Raw genomic sequence first — 23,004 nt, 5'->3', positions numbered from 1 at the left:
GGATCAGCACAGATACATGCTAGCACCTGCGTTTTGCTCCTCGGCCCAGCCCTGCCCACTCAAGTGCAGTATCGATCGATCGATCGCTGTCACTTACAAAACACTAAAGCACACATAACTGCAGCGTTCGCAGAGTCAGGCCTGATCCCTGCGATCGCTAACAGTTTCTGTTGGTAGCGCTTTGATACAGTCGCTAACAGTCAAGAGCTTTTTTGCCTGCGAGTCTCACTAGTGTACCACTAAATTTAGAGCCCAAAATGGCAAATCGAAGGTACACTAGTGAAGAGGCCTACACGTTTCTGAGCATGACAGATAGTGAAAAGGAAGTCACTCATCTGTCAGATTCAGGCTCAGAATACGATCCTGTAGACGACAGCGGCTCCATGACAGATAGCTCTGATGACGGAGTTGTGGTCCCTGACAAGGTCAGGCGTACCTGACCCCGAACTTCTTCTGTCATTGATGTGCGAGAACCGCAGGTCCCTCGTATGGAGCAGAGCAGTACTAGCGCCGCTATTCCTTCTGGTGAACTGGCAAGCACCAGCGGCCTAGTACACCCTGTTCGTACATCCAGCACTGCAGTATTACGTGGTGACGTGGCGAGTCCCATAAGTGCAGTTCAAGCTGGCGAGGTGGCAAGCACAAGTAGTGTCCCGCTGCCACCAAGAAGACAAACACAGGCCCATCGTGCCCATGGTGCCCTTCCTGCTGCATTCGCCAACCCTAATTGGGAACCCACCACTTCTGCAGCACCCGTACTTCCCCCTTTCACTGGCCAACCCGGCATTCAGGTGGAAACAGTTGATTTTACGTCACTGGATTTTTATTCACTGTTTTTCACCGAAGATCTCTATAGATCTATTGTGGACCAAAGTAATTTGTACGCTGGTCAACACATCGCCACTATTCCCCAGTCCTCCCTTGCCAGAGATTGGAGACCAATTACGGTCTCCGAATTGAAGCTCTTTCTGGGCCTTTCCCTCAACATGGGCATAACCAAAAAGAGTGAGTTGCGGTCATTTGGTCCACTGACCCAATTCACCATATGTCCTTGTTCTCTGCCTCCATGACCAGGGCACGATACGAGCAGATCTTGCGGTTCATGCACTTCAATGACAATGAACTCTGCCGTCCTCGTGGAGACCCTGAATACGATTGGCTCTACAAAATTCAGCCCATCGTTTAGCAGACTTGTTTACTCCCCATCAAGTTGTCTGTGTTGGTGAGTCCCTAATTAAGTTTTCTGGCCGCTTGTCATTCAAACAGTATCTTCCCAGCAAGCGTGCCAGATACAGGGTCAAGATGTACAAGCTCTGTGACAGGGCCACAGGCTATACATGTAGTTTTATGGTTTACGAGGAAAAAGATATTCATGTAGAGCCGGCAAACTGCCCTGACTACATAGGAAGCGCTGGCAAGATTATGTGGGACTTGGCGTCACCCTTATTTGGAAAGGGGTACCACTTGTACGTGGACAATTATTACACGAGCGTGACACTTTTTAGTCACCTTTTTGATCATCAGATTGGAGCATGTGGCACCGTGCAACCTAATCGCCAGGGCTTTCCCCAGCGGCTTGTAGATTCCCGTCTTAGGCTGAGGGAGAGAGCCTGCTTGCAGTGTAATAATTTGCTCGCTATGAAGTGGAGGGATAATAAGAATGTTTTGTTCTTACCTCCATTCATGCAGACACGACGGTCCAAATTACTACGGCGACTGGTGTTGTGGAGAAACCCCTCTGTGTCCACGAATATAACCAAAATATGGGAGGGGTGGACCTCAATGAGCAGTTGTTGGCACCGTACCTAGTTGCCCGTAAGGCCAGATGCTGGTACAAAAAAGTGTCTGTTTATTTATTTCAATTGGCTTTGCTGAACGCTTATGTGCTATACAGAGCTTCAGGATGGACTGGATCTTTCCTTAAAATTCCAGGAAGAGATCGTCGGAGCCCTTCTGTTTCCAGACAGTGCTCCACCTCACCTTCCCCAACCTAATGCAGTAAGATGGCTGCATGAGAGGCATTTTCTTCAAGTCCTCCCGAGTACCCCTACCCAACGAGCCCCCCAAAAAAGATGTCGTGTCTGCAGCAAGCGCGGATATAGGTGTGACACCCGGTATTATTGTCCCTCCTGTCCTGACAATCCTGGTCTTTGCATTGGTGAATGTTTTGAACGCTACCATACACTAGTTGAGTATTAGCGTAGGGTACAGCACTGCAGACTAGGACACACTTTCACAGGGTCTCCCAAGATGCCATCGCATTTTGAGAGACCCGAACACAGTTACAAAAGTTAGTTACAAAAATAAATATATATATTATATATATATATATATATATATATATATATATATATATATATATATATATATATATATATATATATATATATATATATATATATATATATATATATATATATTTATTAAAAAAAACAAATATAGTTGTCGTTTTATTGTTCTCTCTCTATTCTCTATTGTTCTGCTCTTTTTTACTGTATATTCTATTCTGCAATGTTTTATTGTTATGTTTTTATCATGTTTGCAATATTTTTTATACTTTACTGTTTACTGTGTTTTATTGTTAACCATTTTTTTGTTTTTAGGTACGCCATTCAGCTGCAGAGCGGATTTATTCATCTTGACAGCAACAGCGTTTGCTCCCACGATACATAAAGCCGTGACTCCAGCGCTGTCTGAGGGGATTTCACCACCACAGTTACATACTTCAGCATATATGCCGAAGCATGGGGGCAACAGGGGTGGAAGAGCGATTTGCTCCTACCTTTTGCGGGAGGATGCCCCCATGCTTCGGCATATATATATATTTTAGGCACAGGTTGCGTTAAATGTTTTATTTTTTACTATGTTTTTTTGTATTTGCTTTGCAGGGAAGTCTTATGCCCCGTACACACGGTCGGACTTTGTTCGGACATTCCGACAACAAAATCCTAGGATTTTTTCCGACGGATGTTGGCTCAAACTTGTCTTGCATACACATGGTCACACAAAGTTGTCGGAAAATCCGATCGTTCTAAACGCGGTGACATAAAACACGTACGTCGAGACTATAAACGGGGCACTGGCCAATAGCTTTCATCTCTTTATTTATTCTGAGCATGCGTGGCACTTTGTCCGCCGGATTTGTGTACACACGATCGGAATTTCCGACAACGGATTTTGTTGTCGGAAAATTTTATATCCTGCTCTCAAACTTTGTGTGTCGGAAAATCCGATGGAAAATGTGTGATGGAGCCTACACACGGTCGGAATTTCCAACAAGGTCCTATCACACATTTTCCGTCTGAAAATCTGACCGTGTGTACGGGGCATTACTGTTATACTGTAATGTTACTTTATTTTATTGTTAACCATCATTTGCTGAGCAGGTACGCCATTAAGTTGCAGCGCGGATTTATTTATCTTGACAGCAACAGCGTTTACTCCCACGATACATAAAGCTGTGACTCCAGCGCTGTAGGAGGCGATTTCACCACCACAGTTAAGAAAAGAGCATATATGCCAAAGCATGGGGGCAGCAGGGGCGGAGGAGCGATTTGCTCCTACCTTTTGCTTGGCATATATAAACGGTGCTTGTATGCCCATCATTAGAAGTGGGTGGATGAAGGGAGGTATTCTAATAGTGGGCATACCCACCGATCAATCTCTTTTTTTCGTTCAGCCCACAGGCTGCATGAAAAAAAAAAAAAAAAAAGTTTACAATATATGCCCAACAAGGACCAGCAACGTACTGGTATGTTGCTGGACTTTGAGTGGTTATACCAGAATGATGCCTGCAGGTTTAGGTATCATCTTGGTATCATTCTTTTCAGCCAGCGGTCGGCTTTCATGTAAAAGCAATCCTAGTGGCTAATTAGCCTCTAGACTGCTTTTACAAGCAGTGGGAGGGAATACCCCCCCCCCCACCGTCTTCCATGTTTTTCTCTGGCTATCCTGTCCCAACAGGAAACCTGAGAATGCAGCCGGTGAATCAGCCAGCTGACCATAGAGCTGATCAGAGACTAGAATGGCTCCAAACATCTCTATGGCCTAAGAATCCGGAAGCTACAAGCATTTCATGACTTAGATTTTGCCGGATGTAAACAGCGCCATTGGGAAATTGGGAAAGCATTTTATCACACCGATCTTGGTGTGGTCAGATGCTTTGAGGGCAGAGGAGAGATCTAGGGTCTAATAGACCCCATTTTTTTCAAAAAGAGTACCTGTCACTACCTATTGCTATCATAGGGGATATTTACATTCCCTGAGATAACAATAAAAATGATAAAAAAAAAAAAAAAAAAAATGAAAGGAACAGTTTAAAAATAAGATTAAAAAAAGCAAAAAAATAAAAGAAAAAAACAAAAAAAAAAACACCAAAAAAACAAAAGCACCCCTGTCCCCCCCTGCTCTCGCATTAAGGCGAACACAAGCGTCGGTCTGGCGTCAAATGTAAACAGCAATTGCACCATGCATGTGAGGTATCACCGCGAAGGTCAGATCGAGGGCAGTAATTTTAGCAGTAGACCTCTGTAAATCTAAAGTGGTAACCTGTAAAGGCTTTTAAAAATGTATTTAGTTTGTCGCCACTGCACGTTTGTGCGCAATTTTAAAGCATGTTATGTTTGGTATCCATGTACTTGGCTTAAGATCATCTTTTCTATTTCATCAAACATTTGGGCAATATAGTGTGTTTTAGTGCATTAAAATTTTAAAAAGTGTGTTTTTTCCCAAACAAATGCGTTTGAAAAAAAATCGCTGCGCAAATACTGTGTGAAAAAAAAAAAAAAAAAAAAAAATGAAACAACCACCATTTTAATCTGTAGGGCATTTGCTTTAAAAAAAATATAATGTTTGGGGGTTCAAAGTAATTTTCTTGCAAAAAAAAAAAAAAAAATGTTTTCATGTAAACAAAAAGTGTCAGAAAGGGCTTTGTCTTCAAGTGGTTAGAAGAGTGGGTGATGTGTGACATAAGCTTCCAAATGTTGTGCACACCCCAAGCTATTTGCTGAGAGGCATGTCGAGTCCATGAAATATTTTATATTGTGACACAAGTTGAGGGAAAAAGACAATTTTTTTTTTTTTTTACACAAAGTTGTCACTAAATGATATATTGCTCAAACATGGGAATATGTGAAATTACACTCCAAAATACATTCTGTTGCTTCTCCTGAGTACGGGGATACCACAATGTATGAGACTTTTTGGGAGCCTAGCCGCGTACGGGGCCCCGAAAACCAAGCACCACCTTCAGGCTTTCTAAGGGCGTAAATTTTTGATTTCACTCTACACTGCCTATCACAGTTTCGGAGGCCATGGAATGCCCAGGTGGCACAAACACCCACCCCCCCAAATGACCCTATTTTGGAAAGTAGACACCCCAAGCTATTTGCCGAGAGGTATAGTGAGTATTTTGCAGACCTCACTTTTTGTCATAAAGTTTGAAAATTGAAAGAAAAAAAAATGTTTCTTGTCTTTCTTCATTTTCAAAAACAAATGAGAGCTGCAAAATACTCACCATGCCTCAGCAAATAGCTTGGGGTGTCTACTTTCCAAAATGGGGTAATTTGGGGGGGGGGGGGTTGTGCCATCTGGGCATTTTATGGCCTTCAAAACTGTGATAGGTAGTGAGGAGTGAAATCAAAACTTTACGTCCTTAGAAATCCTGAAGGCGGTGTGAGCAATATATCATTTAGTGACAACTTTGTGCAAAAAAAAAAAAAAAAAGTTTGTCATTTTCCTGCAACTTGTGGCAAAATATAAAATATTCCATGGACTCAACATGCCTCTCAGCAAATAGTTAGGGGCGTCTACTTTCCAAAATGGGGTCATTTGGGGGGGGGGGTTTGGGTCATCTTGGCACCCAAAAAGTCTCACACATGTGGTATCCCTGTACTCCGGAGAAGCAGCAGAATGTATTTTGGGGTGTAATTCCACATATGCCCATGGCATGTTTGAGCAATATATCATTTAGTGACAACTTTTTGTATTTTTTTTTTTTTTTTGTCATTATTCAATCACAAAAAAAATTAATATTCAATGGGCTCAACATGCCTCTCAGCAATATCCTTAGGGTGTCTACTTTCAAAAATGGGGTCATTTGGGGGGGGGTTGTACTGCCCTGCCATTTTAGCACCTCAAGAAATGACATAGGCAGTCAAACTAAAAGCTGTGTAAATTCCAGAAAACGTACCTTAGTTTGTAGACGCGATAACTTTTGCGATAACTTTTGCGTAAACCAATATACGCTTATTGACATTTTTTTTTTTACCAAAGACATGTGGCTGAATACATTTTGGCCTAAATGTATTACTAAAATTGAGTTTATTGAATTTTTTTTTAATAACAAAAAGTAGAAAATATCTTTTTTCAAAATTTTCGGTCTTTTTCCGTTTATAGCGCAAAGAATAAAAAACGCAGAGGTGATCAAATACCATCAAAAGAAAGCTCTATTTGTGGGAAGAAAAGGACGCAAATTTCGATTGGGTAAAGCATTGCATGACCGCGCAATTAGCAGTTAAAGCGACGCAGTGCCAAATTGTAAAAAGTGCTCTGGTCAGGGAGGGGGCAAATCCTTCCGGGGCTGAAGTGGTTAAAGGTTTTTAAAATAAAAACAAAGTACAGTGCCATGATATATATGTGTGTGAATTAATTAATAACACTTCAGTTTAGGATTACTTTAAGGAATGCTTGAAAGTTGAAGGTAAACTGCATGCATGCTCCTGGTCACATAGTAGCAAAACTAAACAAATTAGTTCTGTTTTAGTGGTATAACTAGTGGAACTCTAAGCAACAGTCAAAGACATTTTGGATGCATAGCTTTAGGCTCTATTCACATTAGCGCGTCTCCAAAGTCGCACAATTTCCAGTGTGACTCTGAATCGACTTTGCAGTCTCTGAACCAAAGTCGTATTAAAAGTTTCAAAATTAGTGCAGGCAGCTTTTCAAAAAATGTTGCGACATGAAGTCGCCCCAATCTGAACGGGTGGCATTGCCGAAAGACCTTCCAGGTTCCCTTACTGGTAAAGGTGGCGTTAGAACCCGACAGCGGATTGAAACATCAGCTGCGGTGCCGACAATCACTGGACTCCAGGACAGGCAAGTGTCCTAATGTTCAAAGTCAGCAGCTACAGCATGTGTGTAGCTGCTGACTTAATTTTTAAAGGGGCGGGCGGACCTCTGCTTTAACACACCTTTCATCTTGCATAGCAAGGAGGGTGACAGTAAAATCCATGTTTAAATGCACTTTAAATAGTTTGTTTGGCCCAAGGTGTAACCATCTGAATGCATTTTTTTTTCCCTTTTAGTTAGCAAGCACACTATAAAAACACATTCAATAAGTAAACAAAAGCACATCAGCAGGAGTGCAGAACAGCAAAACAGTTACATACGTTTGCATTTATATAGTAACTTGATAAAAAGTAAATACATACATTTGCAGACTTAATATCTTTTTCACTACACTCATCTTCACTTGATGTTTCAGCTGCAACAGGAAGGGCAGCAATGTTATGCTCTTCATTCTCTTTCTCATGTGATGCATCACTGTCAGATGAGTTTGACTAAATAAAATGGGGAGAGGAAAGTTTTAGATGGTTTACCTGCATATTGTATTAAAAAAGTCAACACAACAGAAAGACAGTCTTGTGAGACCGTTCTTACTGGAGGAGGAAATTTGTAACTGGCCTGTGGATTGGTCTGAATTTCCCAAAGTCCTTCATTGAACCCTTTCCTCTTGTTTGGCTTGCCATATTTATCCTTGTACTTTTCATATGGAAAAAGATCCTTTGCGCCCAGAAAAGCTCTGAAAATACATATAAAATATGTGGTTAAGGATATCCCTAACCCAGAGTCCAGAGATAACAAAAATGTCTTGGAGTCCATTAGGGACACAAATGATATACTTCAGATATCTGGGTTAATCAATATGCTATGCTAATGTGGTACACTCAATGCTGACAAATAATTTTATAAGGCTGCTTTCGTACTGCTCCATTGAAAAATGCTTTGAAAATGTACCCAGCATGCACTTGTGAAACTTAGACGTGATTCAAAAACACACATCAAAAACACAACACAGATGCTTTGACATGTTTTCTATTCATTTCAATAGGGGCCTGCATTTTTGGGCGATACTTAAAACTGCACCAAAGATTCAGCATGCATCAACTTTTCAAAAATGCACTGCACCCTCAACGCAGTGTCACGAAGAGTCTCATAGGATTATGTTTTTGTTAGTTAAATTTTTAGCACAGTAAGGCCTCATGCACACTGAACCTTTTTACAGCTGCTGTTTTTGGCTTCAGGCAGATTTTCCTCCAGCTAGTAAACTCCCCAGCATGTTAACCATATGTGTCCATGCACACATAGGCTGTTATCAGCTTTTTTTGGCAGGGGTGTTTTTTGGCTGGAAAAACACTCCAACTCTGATAAAAGCTGAAAAATGTGGCTTTTCTGCATTTCTCAGCGATTTTGAGCCACAAGCCTTTGTGGAAGTTTTTTTTTTTTTTTTTTGTAAAGCAAAAAAGCTAAAAAAAAAAAAAAAAGCAAAAACTAAAAAATGCAGAAAAACGATACTGCAAAAAATGCTGCAATTCATTATACAGGTAACGCTACACGAGTTTTTATAATGTCCAGTGTACATGAAGCAACAAAAAATTCTTTAGTGTGAAATCAGCCTAAACCACAAGTGCTATTTATCATACACTTTGTCAACCTTCTTGTGAAAATCAATTCCACACGTGCATGCAAAAAAAAAAAAAAGTCAAAAGATCAATGTCTCTTGGGCATTCAGCACCAGGCATCTGTTTCCTAGATTTTAATAAATATAATATGAATAGTGTTACCAATACTTTTATAAACCACAAGTGCCATTTATCATACACATTATCAAACTTCTTTAATAATCAATTCCATACACGCCATAAATAGGCGAAGACATACAAATATTGCATTAAAAACAAAAAACAAAGTGTGCATGGAATAAGTCCTTTAGGATTCTCACAAATAATGAAATCTTCCACAAGTTAAAAAAAAAAAACAAAAAAAAAACACTCCTCTCCATTTTGTGTTCCAACGAAACGTCACTTTTCTGTGGATCTGCTCTCACTTTTATCCTGTTGACCTAACCAATTATGCAAGCAACTCAAAAGGCAGAGGCTTTAAAGAGCCAGGAATGTCGACATGGGGAGAATCGTTAGGGTTGAGATCTAGCCAGTGGAAATGCTCATGGATAGATGATAGCCCAGGCCAGATTGGATTTTGGTCAACAAGTCTCACAAAGTACTTCCTGGGATGAAATCTTCTTGCCTTGCACCATGCAAAATATGCTTTCCATGTTAAACATTACACCTAGCGAGAGGATACTTTCATAACCTCTAGAAGCTTAAAAATAATCATAGTCAGATAGGCCTGAGTGCCACATACTCCAAGGCAAAAAGAGTATTGTGATACCCTTCCTCTTCAACTTACAGAGCAGGCAAGGGGAAACTTTAGAGCGGAAAATTGTAAATGGGGTTTAAATGATCCCACAAATTCAGCAGAGAATCCACTGCCACAGGTTCTTTGTATGTGAAGACAAGCTTGCTAAGATTGTTGTGGAACCTGGATGAGAGGGAATCCATAACTGGGGTTCCCCACCTTTGACAGAGGTCCCGACCTCGAAGAAAATGTGTTTGCCAGTTGTCTATATCTAAAATATGTATGGCTGACAGGCTAGAAATGAGAAATTCCAGCAAAGCACAATTCAGATCAGCTTCCCTTTCAACAGTGAGATATCTGGTGTCTTCTTGAGGACTGATATACACCACTATTGTAGCATAATCCCAACAAATTTGAGTCAGGTTAGACAGTAGAAGGGGTCTAGTGTTAAAAAGGGATACTTCCACAGCTCTAGTATATTAATTGAAACAGCAAACATGTTCTCTGCAGCAGCAGGACGTTCAGGGCCCCGCTCCAGGCCCATGCAGCCAGTGTTGATTTGCAACTGTCTGCTGTGAAATGACCCATACAGGACTGCTTTGAAGGCAGACTGAAGGACTCAAAACTCTCATGCAAAAGCAGAGCATTAGACATTTCCTGTACTGGAGGAACTGAACATGGTAACAGAGGATCAACGGCTTGTCAAGCTGAAGGAAAACCCTGGTCTCAGCAGTATCTAGAAGACGACCTAGACACTTTGGCGAGGAGTCAGTTCCAGCGCCTACTTCTACAGATTCTGTATCCAACTTAAGGTGGTTGTAAACCCTTACCTATACCCAGTGAAGTGACTGGACTTTGTGATGCACAAAATGTCTATCTGCAGTCTTTTCTGCTCTACATCTGTTCAAAGTGCTGAGGGTGTCAGAGTTCAGAAAAAAGGGGGCAAAGAGCTGAAGCTACACACTGCAGAGCTCAGAGAGGAGAGGTCTAAGAGCCGATTGGAGGGAAGACCCCCGTCACACACAACACAGGAACACAGCGGATGCCGTCAATCAGCTGGAACTCTCTCCATCACCATTTTTCTCATAATGCCAAGAAAACTTATCAGAAATGATTCCTGTAGAAGTGCACACTATAAAAGAAGGATACGCTTTGTTGAGATTTTATGTCTGAGGTTTACAACCACTTCAAAAATCTGAACAATCTTTTAGACACGGACTGAAAAACCGTGCCAACTGTTAACTCAGTAAGAGGTGCAACTGAGGCAGAACAAGCACTAGGGCTATCACTTTTGTGAATATGTGAGCGGTGGATAACCTGGAAGGTAAAAAAGGAAAAAAACTCACTTGCACGCCTACTTGTATAAGTGGAGGGGGAAGGGGAACTACCTTTCATTGCGAGGAGGGTAAACTGATGGGTTAGCGTTAAAGACTTAAAGTCCCAAGGCTTACAGTTGAAATGGGTTCCAGGGACCTTGCCTTGGATTTTGAGGTCTGAGAGAAGTTTAGCTCCTAAAAGGAAGAGGATTTCTCAGGTTGGGGTTTTTGCAGTTTTCTTAGAAAGGTGACGTTTCCAAGGAAAGCTTTTTGAGGCATTCATCCTCAAGAGGAATGAGCAGTAGGTGTTTCATGAGCTGTTCAGCAACCCAGCGGTTTAGTCCAAGGGTTCTCTGCATGTGAACAGACAGAAGGCACATCAGAGATGAGGTGGCCAGTATCCAACAGCCTGTGAATGCAAAAGTGGAGGGCAGTGGGCAGGAGCCCCAGTTGCTGCAAGACCAAAAAGATCTGAAAGGACTAAGGTGTTCCAATCATATCCTTGGTCCAGGCAACTACAGTTTTGCAAATGGCCATCACAATAAGGATATTGTCATTAAACCAGCTGATAAAAGTAGGTGGGATAGTGGCCCTCAACCTTACTGACTATATAGTATAGTATAGACCAGTGGTTCTCACCATTACTAATGTCGTGACCCCTTGATAAAATTTCCCAAGTTGTGGGGACCCCTAACAGTAAAATTATTTTCGTAGCGTGGGTTTTCAGCACCCAAGGCAAGACAAATAATTTGTGCCCCTAACCAACGGCAATTTAGCACTCCCCGAGTCGCTTCCACTCCTACAGCATTAAAACCCCTTATGGTACATTTTAGGATGTACCACTCTTTTTTCTCCTTTTTCCCTTTTATCCCTCTCTATCCTAATTTCGTTTTTTTGCCCCATCCCTCTCTCTAGCCATCTTTCTTGTTCTTTCTCATTCTTTCGCCCCCTTTTTCTTTGTTCCTCCCCCTCTTTCCCTCTCCTTTCCATGTATTCTCTATTTTTATTCCTTCTCTTACTCCTTGGTGGGGGGAATGGGATGAGTGGCAGTGCTGGCGGGGAGTTGGAATGATTGGCAGTGCTGGGGGGAGTTCCGATCAGCCAACTTCAGCCTTGATCAAGGTCATCTGCTGATCTGAGAACTGTAGTGGGGACTTTTATTGGCAACTATAAATCACAGGTAGCGTTACTCACTCTCCAACTTTGTGGTGTCTCGTAGCAGTGACACCTATGCCGAAATCAGGAGATGGGGGTCTCCTCCAGCCCCTCCCACTTCAAATTCCTCACCAGTCAGCTGACCTCTAGTCTCTGCCCCCTAGCCATGCCTTGAACTGAATGGGCGGCTGAGGGCTCCAGGGAAAGCCCTGCTGGGTGGCCGCAAAAAGGCTGGGACAGCAGTGCTGGCTTCAGGAACAGCCCAGGATTTGGTGACCCCTGGCAAATCATAATTTGACCCCCAGGTTGAGAACCACTGGTATAGACTATATTGCTGCACGATTCTGGTCAAAATGAGAATCACAATTTTTTTGCCAAGAATAAAGATCACGATTCTCACAGCGTAAAATCTTTCACATTATACAAAAAGAAAAAAAAAAATGGGACCAACTGTACTGGTTGTTTCTCAAATCACCTTTCAGGACAACCTTGGAGAGGATAACCAAGAAACTTACCCTAGGGTGGGACTACTGCCTGCAGTACATTCCTGCCGAACGCTTGATCTTCGGCGGACACTAAGTCCAACCTATAACGTCGGAGAATTGTCGAGTAGTTGTAGGCCGAGTGGCAGCCTTGAAAATTTGTTTAGGCGTAGCACCGGCCCCGGGAACTGCCATTGAGCTTGTAAAATGATCAGCAATACCTGAGGTGGGTATTTCGTCCTTGGCCTTGTAGGCCTCCGTGACTGCCAATCTAAGCCATCTGCCCAGCGTGCTTTTGGAAGCTTTCTCCCCTTTACGTGAGCCTGAGAATATCACAAAGAGCGTTTGACCTTCTGAATTCTTTAGTGACTGTTAGGTGTAACAAGCGTCTTCTCACGTCCAGTGTGTGAAAAGCTTCTTCTCCTGGATTGGCAGGAGCTGAAGAGAAAGTAGGCAGGACCATTTCCTGCGAGCGGTGAAATGTCAAAGAAACTTTGGATAGGAACACTGCATCGGTTTGAAGGATCACTCTGTCTGAAAAGACCTTCAGAAAAGGTTCAGTGACTGCCAGGTCCTGAAGCTTGCCTACGTGATAGCTACCAGAAAAATTGTTTTAAAGAACGAAGTTCTGTAAGGATGCTTCCTGTAAGGGTTCAAATGGAGCTCCCGTGAGACCCTGTAAAAACGACAGACAAATCCCAACTGGGAAAAACTGAGGGCTACTGGCCTATTCCGTGCAAGTGCCCTAAAAAAAAAAATCTTGAAATTAAGACTTCTCTGGATAGAATCCTCTAAAAAAAAAAAAAAAAAAAAACAAAACACTGATAGAGCCGCCACCTGCGTTTTCAGGGTGCTGGCTACCAGCCCCTTCTCCATTTCATTATGGAGAAATTCTAAGACTGACACTAAACTTTTGACCTGGAGGCCCTTAGAAGTGCACCAGGAATTTCATTTTCCAAACTTTCAGGTATATGGCCCGAGTGATCTCTTTTTTACTGGAAAGTAGGGTCTTCACTAATTTATCAGACAGTCTCTTGGCTTTCAGGAGGTCTTCCTCAGAAACCAAGCAGTTTGATGTAGTCGGTCTGCTTCCGGATTGTTAACCGACCCCCGCGTTAGCAGGTCCTTTCTGGGCGGCAGCTTCCATGGAGGTTCTGTGGCCAGGTTTAGTAGTGTCGCGAACCAGGGCCTTTTTGCCCCAGAAGTGAGTGACCAGGATCAGATTGGTATTTTCCTCCCTGAATTTCCTTAGAACCAGTGGTATAAGGGGAAAGGCGTAGCACAGCTGGTAATCCCACGGATGGGCGAGAGCATCTATGCCTTCTGCCTGGTCTTCTCGGTGGAGAGAGAGGAACTTCTGTACTTTTGAGTTTTGTTGGCTGGCGAACAGATCTATTTGAGGTTGTCCCCAAGCTCATCAAGAAAACTTCTTGGTTCAGACTCCACTCTGCTTCCACCAGCCTCCTTCTGCTTAGTAGTTCTGCTAGCAGATTCTGGGATCCCTTCAGATGGACTGCTGACAATGAAGCCACATTCTGTTCTGCCCAGGTAAGTAGCTGACTGGCCAGCTCTAGGAACCCCCTGCTCCTGGTTCCTCCTTGTTTCAACACATAAGCCACTGCAGTTGTATGGTCTGAGAAAACCTGAACGTGTTGTCACCTTACCACTTGTTGAAAAGCTAGGAGACCAAGAAAAATCGCCTTCAGTTCCCACCAATTTGAGGACTTTCGGGCTTCCACTTTGGACTAGGCCCCCTGAGAGCCCCCAGAACTCGCATCTGTTAGACGTTTGTCTAGGTGGAAGACCCAGGAAAGACCTTTTGACGGGTTGGCTTAATCTCTCCACCACCAGAGCGCCCGCTTTACTTGTGAGGCAAGTTTGATATGTTTTTCTAGCGGCTCCTGGTGTGACCATCTTTGTAAGATATTCATCTGGAGGGGTCTGGAATGTAATCTGGCCCACTGAATAGCTGGAATCGATGCCGTGAGAAGGCCTAAGACTGCCATGGCTGATCTGACTGACAGATTGGTCTGAACCTGTCTCACTGCAGATTGGATCTTCTCCCTCTTCTCCTGTGGCAGAAAAACTTTTTGAAGCACCGAGTTTATGGTATAGCCCAGGAACTTCATCTCCTGCGTGGGCTCTAGATTTGATTTTTCTAGGATTCAAGACCCACCCCAAGTCCTTGAGGTGAGCCTGAGAAACCTGGAGATTTATCAAGACTTGTTAACAGGTCGTCCAGATATAGGATGACTGAAATCCCTCTCAGCTTCAGAGGTTCCAGAGCTTCCGCCATTATCTTTGTAAAGATTCTGGGAGAGGAAGAAAGTCTGAGCGGCAGAGCTCTGAATTGGAGATGCCAGACTGAGGTCCCCAAGTTGAGGGCCAGACATAGAAAGTATTGAGAAGCTTGAGTTATCGGGACATGTAAATAGGCGTCCCTTAGATCTAAAGATGCCATGAAACAGTCTGGAGTCAGTAATTTTGTGATTTATGGATCATATCCCTCCTGAAATGTTTGTAGTGGACTGATCTGTTCAGGATCCTCAAGTTCAGAATCAGTCAATACTTCCCCGAAGGCTTCTTCACCAGGAAGGTATGGGAATAGAAACCTCAGCCTTCCTTACTTTTTAGGACCTGGATAATCACTTCTTGTTGAATCAGATCCTGCAGCAGGCTCATCATTGCAGAAGCATTTTTCTGATCCCTTGGCAGGGACTTAACATGGAATCTGTTTGGGGGTGGCTCTGAAAACTCCAGACTATCCCTGGGAGATGACGTTTTTCACAAATAAGCTTGTAGTGGTTTTGTTCCACTAGGTGAAAGGCGGACAATCTTTGCCCTACTGGGGTAAGGCTCATTTGTTTTTGGGGGGCTGGTCTGGGGGAGATCTGAAGAGAACTCCTCCTCTTCTCTTACACCTTTGGGAGACCCAGCGGCTCTTGTGGTCTTGATCCCTATTTTTGTGGGGCTGTTGAACAGCACCAAAATTTTTTTTGATCAGTTGTCTTTTCTTGGAAGGGAAAGCCTTTTTCTTGTTGGCTGTCCTGTCCAAGACTGTTTCAAGGTTTGGACTAGAGCTGGGCGATTTTCTCAAACAAAAAAAACAAACACAAAATCTGCGATTAAAAAAAAAAAAAAAAAAAAAACCACGCGATTCACGATTCGAAGAGTTTTTTTTTTCCTTGATGGACACCACGCCAGTCCTGAGGAGCTGCGGGCAGGAGTTTTTAGGCGAGGCCGCGGCTTCGGCCTAATCAGCGACATCCGGCCTTGCGGACTAGGCCGAAGCCGCGGCCTCACCTAAAAACTCCTGCCCGCAGCTCCTCAGGAAAGGCACGGTGTCAGCGCCAGTCCTGGTGAAAAAAAAAAAAAAAAAAAAAATCGATTTGCTGAAAATTTGAATTGATTTGACCTCTCAACTCGATTCAAGTCTATTTTTTCCCCAGCCCTAGTCTGGACCAAAAAGAAGAAGATCACCCGAGAAAGGTAAGCCGCACAGCTTAATCTTGGAAGCTGTGTCACAGCTGAATTCCCCAGCGCTGACGACCTTGCTGACATGTTAACTTATTCCGCAGATGCAGTCATGTATTTTACTGCCTTCAGTATCAAGGAAAAGACCTCCAAGAGATCTTTCCGTGATGTGCCTGCCTCTACGTGGCTTTTCAGCTTCTCTACCCAGCATTAAAGGTTCCTTGCGACAACCGTGAAAGCCATAGAATGTTTGAGACTGGATGATATGGAATCCCACGCTTTCTTCAGGAGGGAGTCGGCTCTTTTATCCATCGCATCCTTCAGCACCCCCATGTCCTCGAATGCTAGGTCTGTGCTTCAGGAAACCTACAAGAACGCATCTACCTGTGGTTTCTTATTCCATACCTCTGACTCCTCATCTTCAAAGGGAAATCTTCTCCTAAAGGTCTTGGAAAAGAAGGGGCCTCTCTCAGGGTCCTTTCATTCCTTCTTTACTGTCTGAGAGGATTCCATGGACTGGGAATACTGTGTTTAGCGTCATCCAGTCCTTGGTACATTTTGTCGTGAACCAACAGTTGCACCTTCTCCGTCTGGATTTCGAGGGTAGTGTAGATCGCTCTCAGAAGGTCGTCCACTTCCTCCAAAGAGGCTAGGCTATCGTCTGCCTCCTCCTCGTCTGAATCCCTGAGGAAGGGAAGAGTACTTGCCCCATCATCACCTGAGTCCATAACCTCCACTGCTCTGCTCTGGAGGAGGATGCCCTCTGGCTGGATGGTGGATGCTAGGGCTCAACCTGGACTGCCGGGCTCTGTACCAGCATGGACTTGACTGAACTCAGTGAGCTTGTAAGTTCCCGTACAGTAGAGAACAAGTCCTTGTATTGCTGGGACGTTTCCTCTTCAACCAAGTCCTTAATACAGGACCTGCAAATTACCTTCTGCCATGAATCTCTCAGGGGGTTCTTGCAGGAGGGACAATTCCTCTGACTTGGTCGATCTGAATGTTTGGACTTTCCTAACGCTTTTTCCTGCAATGAGAAATGAATTAAACTTACCTAGGGCCCCTAACATAAATTTACCAACCCCTAGTGCATAGCTAGACCAGCACCAGACAGGAAACAGTGCAATCCCAACAGCAACCACCCAGTCCGAGTGATGTAACCTGACCATGCAGCACAGGCACCCTGCAGGGAGGATCCAACAAAACATAAGCCCATATGGATCACAATAAAGGCACCACTGTACCCCTCTTACCTGGGCCTGACCAGTGCTTGGGGCTATGTACAAAATATAGGCAAGATGTGCTGAGAAATACTCCTGCGCTTGTGAGGCCCTTTGCTGAAGTGTACGGGTAGTATTGTAGAAAGTGGAAGGATTGGAGGAGGTGATAAAGCGTGTCCCGCCGCCTAACCTGACCCGGGGTGGTCTGGAAAGGACTGTATGGTAGGAGGTGGATGGAAGGCGCGTGATCAGACGCTTACATCAAAACATGTATGGTTTAATCATGTATAGGGAATACACACATATAAAATAATGAATCATACAAATACTACATTGCATACAAACAGGTAACAAAAAAGGCCCTAGAAAATAAATTAAAATTGGGGTATGCCCATGTTGAGGCAAGTTATTAAAAATGGCTGATGCGTTTCAAGGGTAACCTCTTCATCAGAGCCAGGAGAACAAGAGCACAGTCTGTATGGGCCGGTAGGCCGACATGTATACATAAAAGGGGGTGGCTAGTAGGAAGGGATGTCCTGTGGTGGATGGTTGATTATTCCAAGTTCCATAATAGTCCTTGTCCGGGTTTTCTAGGTAGGGTATAGATCAGGACAGTATATACCGTACACTACAGACCTAGTTACGAATGTAATCGGACTGTAAATTAAATGTATTTTCCTTTTGTGATGGAATTGGCTGTCAGATGTGCCTTTCTCCAGTGGATTTGTAGGAGTGGCTGAAGTCCCAAAAACCTCCCGGGGTGTGGAGCCGTGTGATCCTGAAGACCGGAGGGGGCGCTCCTGATGTAGCTGCAGCTGTGGACGCTCCAACAAGATGCGTCTCACTGTCAAGGATACCTATCCTTGACAGTGAGATACATCATCGTAAGTAGGTCTGTAGTGTGCGGTATATACTGTCCTGATCTATACCCTACCTAGAAAACCCGGACAAGGACTAGTATGGAACTTGGAATAATCAACCATCCACCACAGGACATCCCCTCCTACTAGCCACCCCCTCTCATGTACACATGTCGGCCTACCGGCCCATACAGACTGTACTCTTGTTCTCCTGGCTCTGATGAAGATGTTACCCTCGAAACGCGTCAGCCATTTTTAATAACTTGCCTCAACATGGGCATACCCCAATTTTAATTTATTTTCTAGTGCCTTTTTTGTTACCTGTTTGTATGCAATGTAGTATTTGTATGAATCGTTATTTTATATGTGTGTATTCCCTATACATGATTAAACCATACATGTTTTGATGTAAGCGTCTGATCACGCGCCTTCCATCCACCTCCTACCATACAGTGCTTGGGACGCCTGCTTCCGCCGTGGCTGTCGGTCTCTCCTCCATCTTTGGCAGAGAACACTGAGAAACCATCTGTTTTTTTTATTTTTCCCGGTGTCATCAACGAGGGTCGGAACCGCTGGTCAACAGACCTGCCCCTTAGTCTCTGCGTTCCAGGCAGACATGTCACCCACCGGCCAGGACCTGGAACCAACATGTGGAACACGCCGCTGACCAGCAGCGGCACCCGCCCGGCCACCAGAGCCATGCCAGCCTACCCTGGGCACACAGATGATGCGCCTCCTGCGAGACCGGGGACTCCAGAACACCCCCCGCCCGTACCGGGGGGGGGGGGCGGTGCTGGGATGGTCATTGCAAAAAGACAGAGGTAAGCCTACACCCTCCACCTTGGAGAGCGCAGCTCCCTGGTTCCAGCATGTGCTTCCACCATGGCGGAGGAAATAATAACTGAAGCCATGGTGGAAGAGGGGGGATTTAAAGGCTGCATGTGTTTTCTGGAAAATGGATGGAGCTGCGCTCTCTCCAAGGTTGTGCTGAAAGGCAATTTGAGAAAATATACTTATACCAGATTACAGTAAGGCTCCCCAAAAATATTAAAGAACTTAATGCTCTACAACCACACCTTAACGGCGCCTAGAGTATTTATGGTGTGTTAGTGAAACATTTACGAAGCATTAGCTGGGCATCAGGGGGAGAGGCAGTGGAGGTTCCAGTATCCCAGAAAGTACTGGGAAATAGAGAACTAAAGTTTAAAAGTTTAAAAATTCTACATACACCAAGCAGCTGAACAAACACATTAATACACAAAAAAATCTTAACACCAAATGCATACAATGATAAACGTGCAGTACTAGAAGCGAGACTCCTTAACCCCCCCCCTTCACTTTTTTTGCGATTAGAAAAAAGCAAGTTTATTTCACAGACCAGAAAATACATATTAAGTATGCAGCATCAGATAAAACATAGTACATTGGTACATATCAATAGAAAGTATATCTCAGAAAAAGAATGGTCTGCTGACTGGGATAGTACACACAAAGATATGTACATCAGGACTGAAAATACTGACATGTGCATAACATAGCATAAAAGAGAAAAAAAAAAACACAACACCTTTTAAGATTCAACAAAACCAAACCTTCAGAACCCTGAGGGTTAAAGAACAGGTATGACCTACCAGGTTAGGGATGCTATGAAGCACCAATAGTTATATAGAACATAACAAGTTTGCTGAATCCCCAAGAGAGGTTTATCCCTGAAGAAGTCTGTCTCCAATCAACTGATGGGGTGCAAGGCCAGAAACATCTAGCCAAGGTTGCCACGTGAAGTAGAATTTACAAGAAATATTTCTATGTTGGTATGTCAGCTTTTATCGTATCAATTTGTTTACTTGTTCCACTTATTGTTGTCTGGTAGGCACCCCGGAAACAATCCAATATTGAGCAATTAGCTTATAAGCGGTATACAACAACCAAAAAACTGGGAGGTGAGCTTGTGGAGTTAAGGATCCCTCCTCCAGGGCACCCAACAGACACACAACGGGAGTTCTCAGAATGCTAAAAATAAACACTTAGAAAATCACATCCAGGATCTCAATCCAGTAACAAAAAAAGTTTAGGACATCTCTAAAGCACGTGGATAAGGTCACCATGGTCACATTTTGGGCATAAAGGAGTGTTGCGTTTCCCCTATTTATATAATTGAACGAGTGTTCTATAGACTCGTGGAGTAAATATAACTGGGATGCTTTGAGGCAGATACCGAAACTAATGGGGCAGAGGATAAACATAAATCCCACGTCTCCCCATCTATGGCACCCATGTCTGTTGCCCAGCGCCGCCTGCAGGGTAATTTAGAAGACTCATGTAGGGCATTAAGAAGAATGGCATAGCTTTTAGATATCATACCCTTCTTGTCTCCAAGAAGGGTATTGAGTCTCTTGTCTCTCTTGTGTTCCCTTTCCAAAAGAAACTCCTGAATAAAAGGATGGTCAGTTAAACCAAGCAGAGTGTGCCGTAATTGTGCCTGGAGGGCGTGCCTCAATTGTAGATATCTAAAGAATTGACTGCGGGGAAGGGCAAACGCCACTTGTAAAATTCATAAAGGATTTAAGGGTCGAACCATGGTATAACTGGAACATATAATGTAGTTCCACCCTTTCCCATTCCTGGAACCCCTTTAATTTAAGAACTTCCTTATAACTAAGGTTACGCCACACTTAAAATGCAAGACCATAGTTTTCAACAAAACCACTGGTCAGAGCTGTAGGATCCAAGTGCATGAACCCTGCCTTTAGATAAAAGGCAGAATCATCAGCCCCATGCAGAATTAAAAGTCTACATATAGAATCCCAACGGGTTCGTGGTACCCTAGCCCATACAACTAAAAGGCAAGGTAATAAGCCCTAGAGTGAGGGACTGCCAGACCTCCCTGATCTTTTCTATATTGCAGGAGTAGATATGGTGGAAAAAGACAGCCCGCATCAGCCTATCAGTTTGCCAAGTTGGGAATCTATCCAGACAAACTACTGCCATGGTATCCAGACTGGGGAATTATTGAATATGTACAACAGTTGGGGCACTCATACCATTTTTAGAAGATTAATTCTCCAGACTACCGACAGCGGTAGCTTACACTAGGTGGTACATTTTTTGTGAAATTTACGGAGTAAAGGAATTCGATTTAGCTCGATAAATTGTGATGCGTTTGGGGTGACCTGAATACCCAGATAGTGAAAAGAGGAGACTACTTGCACATTCAGGAAGGGGAGTGAGCAGGACATCCAGAGGCATGAGGACCGATTTGTTCCAATTGATGGAAAAGCCTTAAACGGCACCCAAAAGCCTCGATAAGGGTCATAACAGCCTGCCCATAGGGAAGAAAAATAGATTTCCAATATATTAAAAAAATTATATATTTAAAATATATTTACAATATATTGGCCTACGCCAATATATATTTTACATGTAGTCCAAAAATTTAAATTAAAATATATTTATTAAAGGCATATATTTAAAAATACATTTTTTCAAATATATTTTCCAGATATTTTAGAACATCTAAAAAAATGCATTTAAAACATATATTTTTAAATATACTTGTAAATGCATTCCAAAAATATAATTTAAATGTATTTTCCAAAGACATATATTAGAAAATATATTTTCAAATTTTTTTTTTCTGAAAATGTTTAACGTCTAAGAAAGACATTTCAACATATATTGTTATAATATTGACTTGGGGGAAAACAAAAAAAACAAAAAAAGAAAAAAAAACAAACATATAACATAGATAACATTCTGAATATGTACATTTATAAGAGACCCACTCCCATTTTAATATAGTTTGTTTTACTCTTTTAAAAGTAAAAAAAACAAAACCAAAAGGTTCAAATAAAATATTTTTTTTATAAGATTTCAAGCACATAATCCATTTAATACAAAGCAGATAAACATCTTGCATCCACCTTCCATTCCCAAAGAATTTTTGTACAAGTCATTATGAATTGAGAAAGCTCGTCGGCTGACCAGCAAAACGTCTTCAAGAAAAATACAGCAAGTCCAGTTACCTTGATTTATTGATTGACCCGAATGAATGGAGAACCTTCACAGACATCCACCTCCACAGTCCAAGGATCTTGTCTGCTTATAGGGTACCAGAGAAACTCCTTACTCTGGATATAAATCTTCAATGTTCTGTTTAATCCATGAATCAGTAGTTACACTATTATTACCAAACTTGCTCATCCATGTCTTTATGGACCTTGCTTTGTGCACTGGTGCACAGTCATGTTGGAAAAGGAAGGGGCCATCCCCAAACTCTTCCCACAAAGTTGGGAGCATGAAATTGTCCAAAATGTCTTGGTATGCTGACGCCTTAAGTGTTCCCTTCACTGTAAAACTAAGGGGCCAAGCCCAACCCCTGAAAAACAACCCCACACCATAATCCCCCCTCCACCAAATGATTTAGACTAGTGCACAAAGCAAGGTCCATAAAGACATGGATGAGCGAGTTTGGGGTGAAGGAACTTGACTGGCATGCACAGAGTCCTGACCTCAACACAACAGAACACGTTTGGGATAAATTTGTGTGGAGACTGCGAGCCAGGCCTTCTCATCCAACATCGGTGCCTGACCTCACAAATGCTAAAACATTCCCATAGACACACTCCTAAACTTTGTGGACAGCCTTCCCAGAGGAGTTGAAGCTTTAGCTATAGGACTGGGATACCATTAAAGTTTATGTGCATGTAAAGGCAGGTGTCCCAATACTTTTGGCAATATAGTATACATACTGTATATTCTTTTTATACTAAGTCCAGTCCATTGTTTGGACTTAGTACCTGCCGAAGGTTAATTCCAGCAGCCAATTAAAAGGAATTGGGAAATTAAAGTTCCCCCAGCACAAAATTAAAAGTCAGCAGCTACACATACTGTAGCTGCTGACTTAATACTAGGACACTTACCTGTCCTGGAATCCAGCGATGTTGACACCCCAGGCAATGTTTCCATCGGCTCTCGGGTGCTGCCACCGCCATTGCCTATGAGGCAAATTCACACCACATGCAGTCCAGTGTGTTTTTTTTCTGCATGGAAAGTAGGTTATATGGTTGTCAATGGTATAGTT

General features: G+C 43.0%; 1 protein-coding gene across 4 annotated transcripts in view; it reads right to left on the bottom strand.

The window, feature by feature from the left end:
* The window catches only part of HDGFL2 (HDGF like 2), a 460,705-nt gene that overhangs the window by 388,004 nt on the left and 49,697 nt on the right, over positions 1-23,004 (bottom strand). For all 4 annotated transcript variants that reach the window (XM_073594787.1, XM_073594781.1, XM_073594774.1 and 1 more), the window contains exons 3-4: positions 7,660-7,801; positions 7,431-7,559 (exon numbers count right to left, since the gene is read on the bottom strand). In XM_073594787.1, the coding sequence (XP_073450888.1) occupies positions 7,431-7,559; positions 7,660-7,801 (271 nt within the window). The remainder of the gene's footprint in view (positions 1-7,430; positions 7,560-7,659; positions 7,802-23,004) is intronic.

This window comes from Aquarana catesbeiana, linkage group LG01 (genome assembly GCF_042186555.1).
Source record: "Aquarana catesbeiana isolate 2022-GZ linkage group LG01, ASM4218655v1, whole genome shotgun sequence".
NCBI lineage: Eukaryota > Metazoa > Chordata > Amphibia > Anura > Ranidae > Aquarana > Aquarana catesbeiana.
The sequence above is the reverse complement of the archived record's forward strand: the minus strand, read 5'-3'. Positions and strand labels throughout refer to the sequence as shown.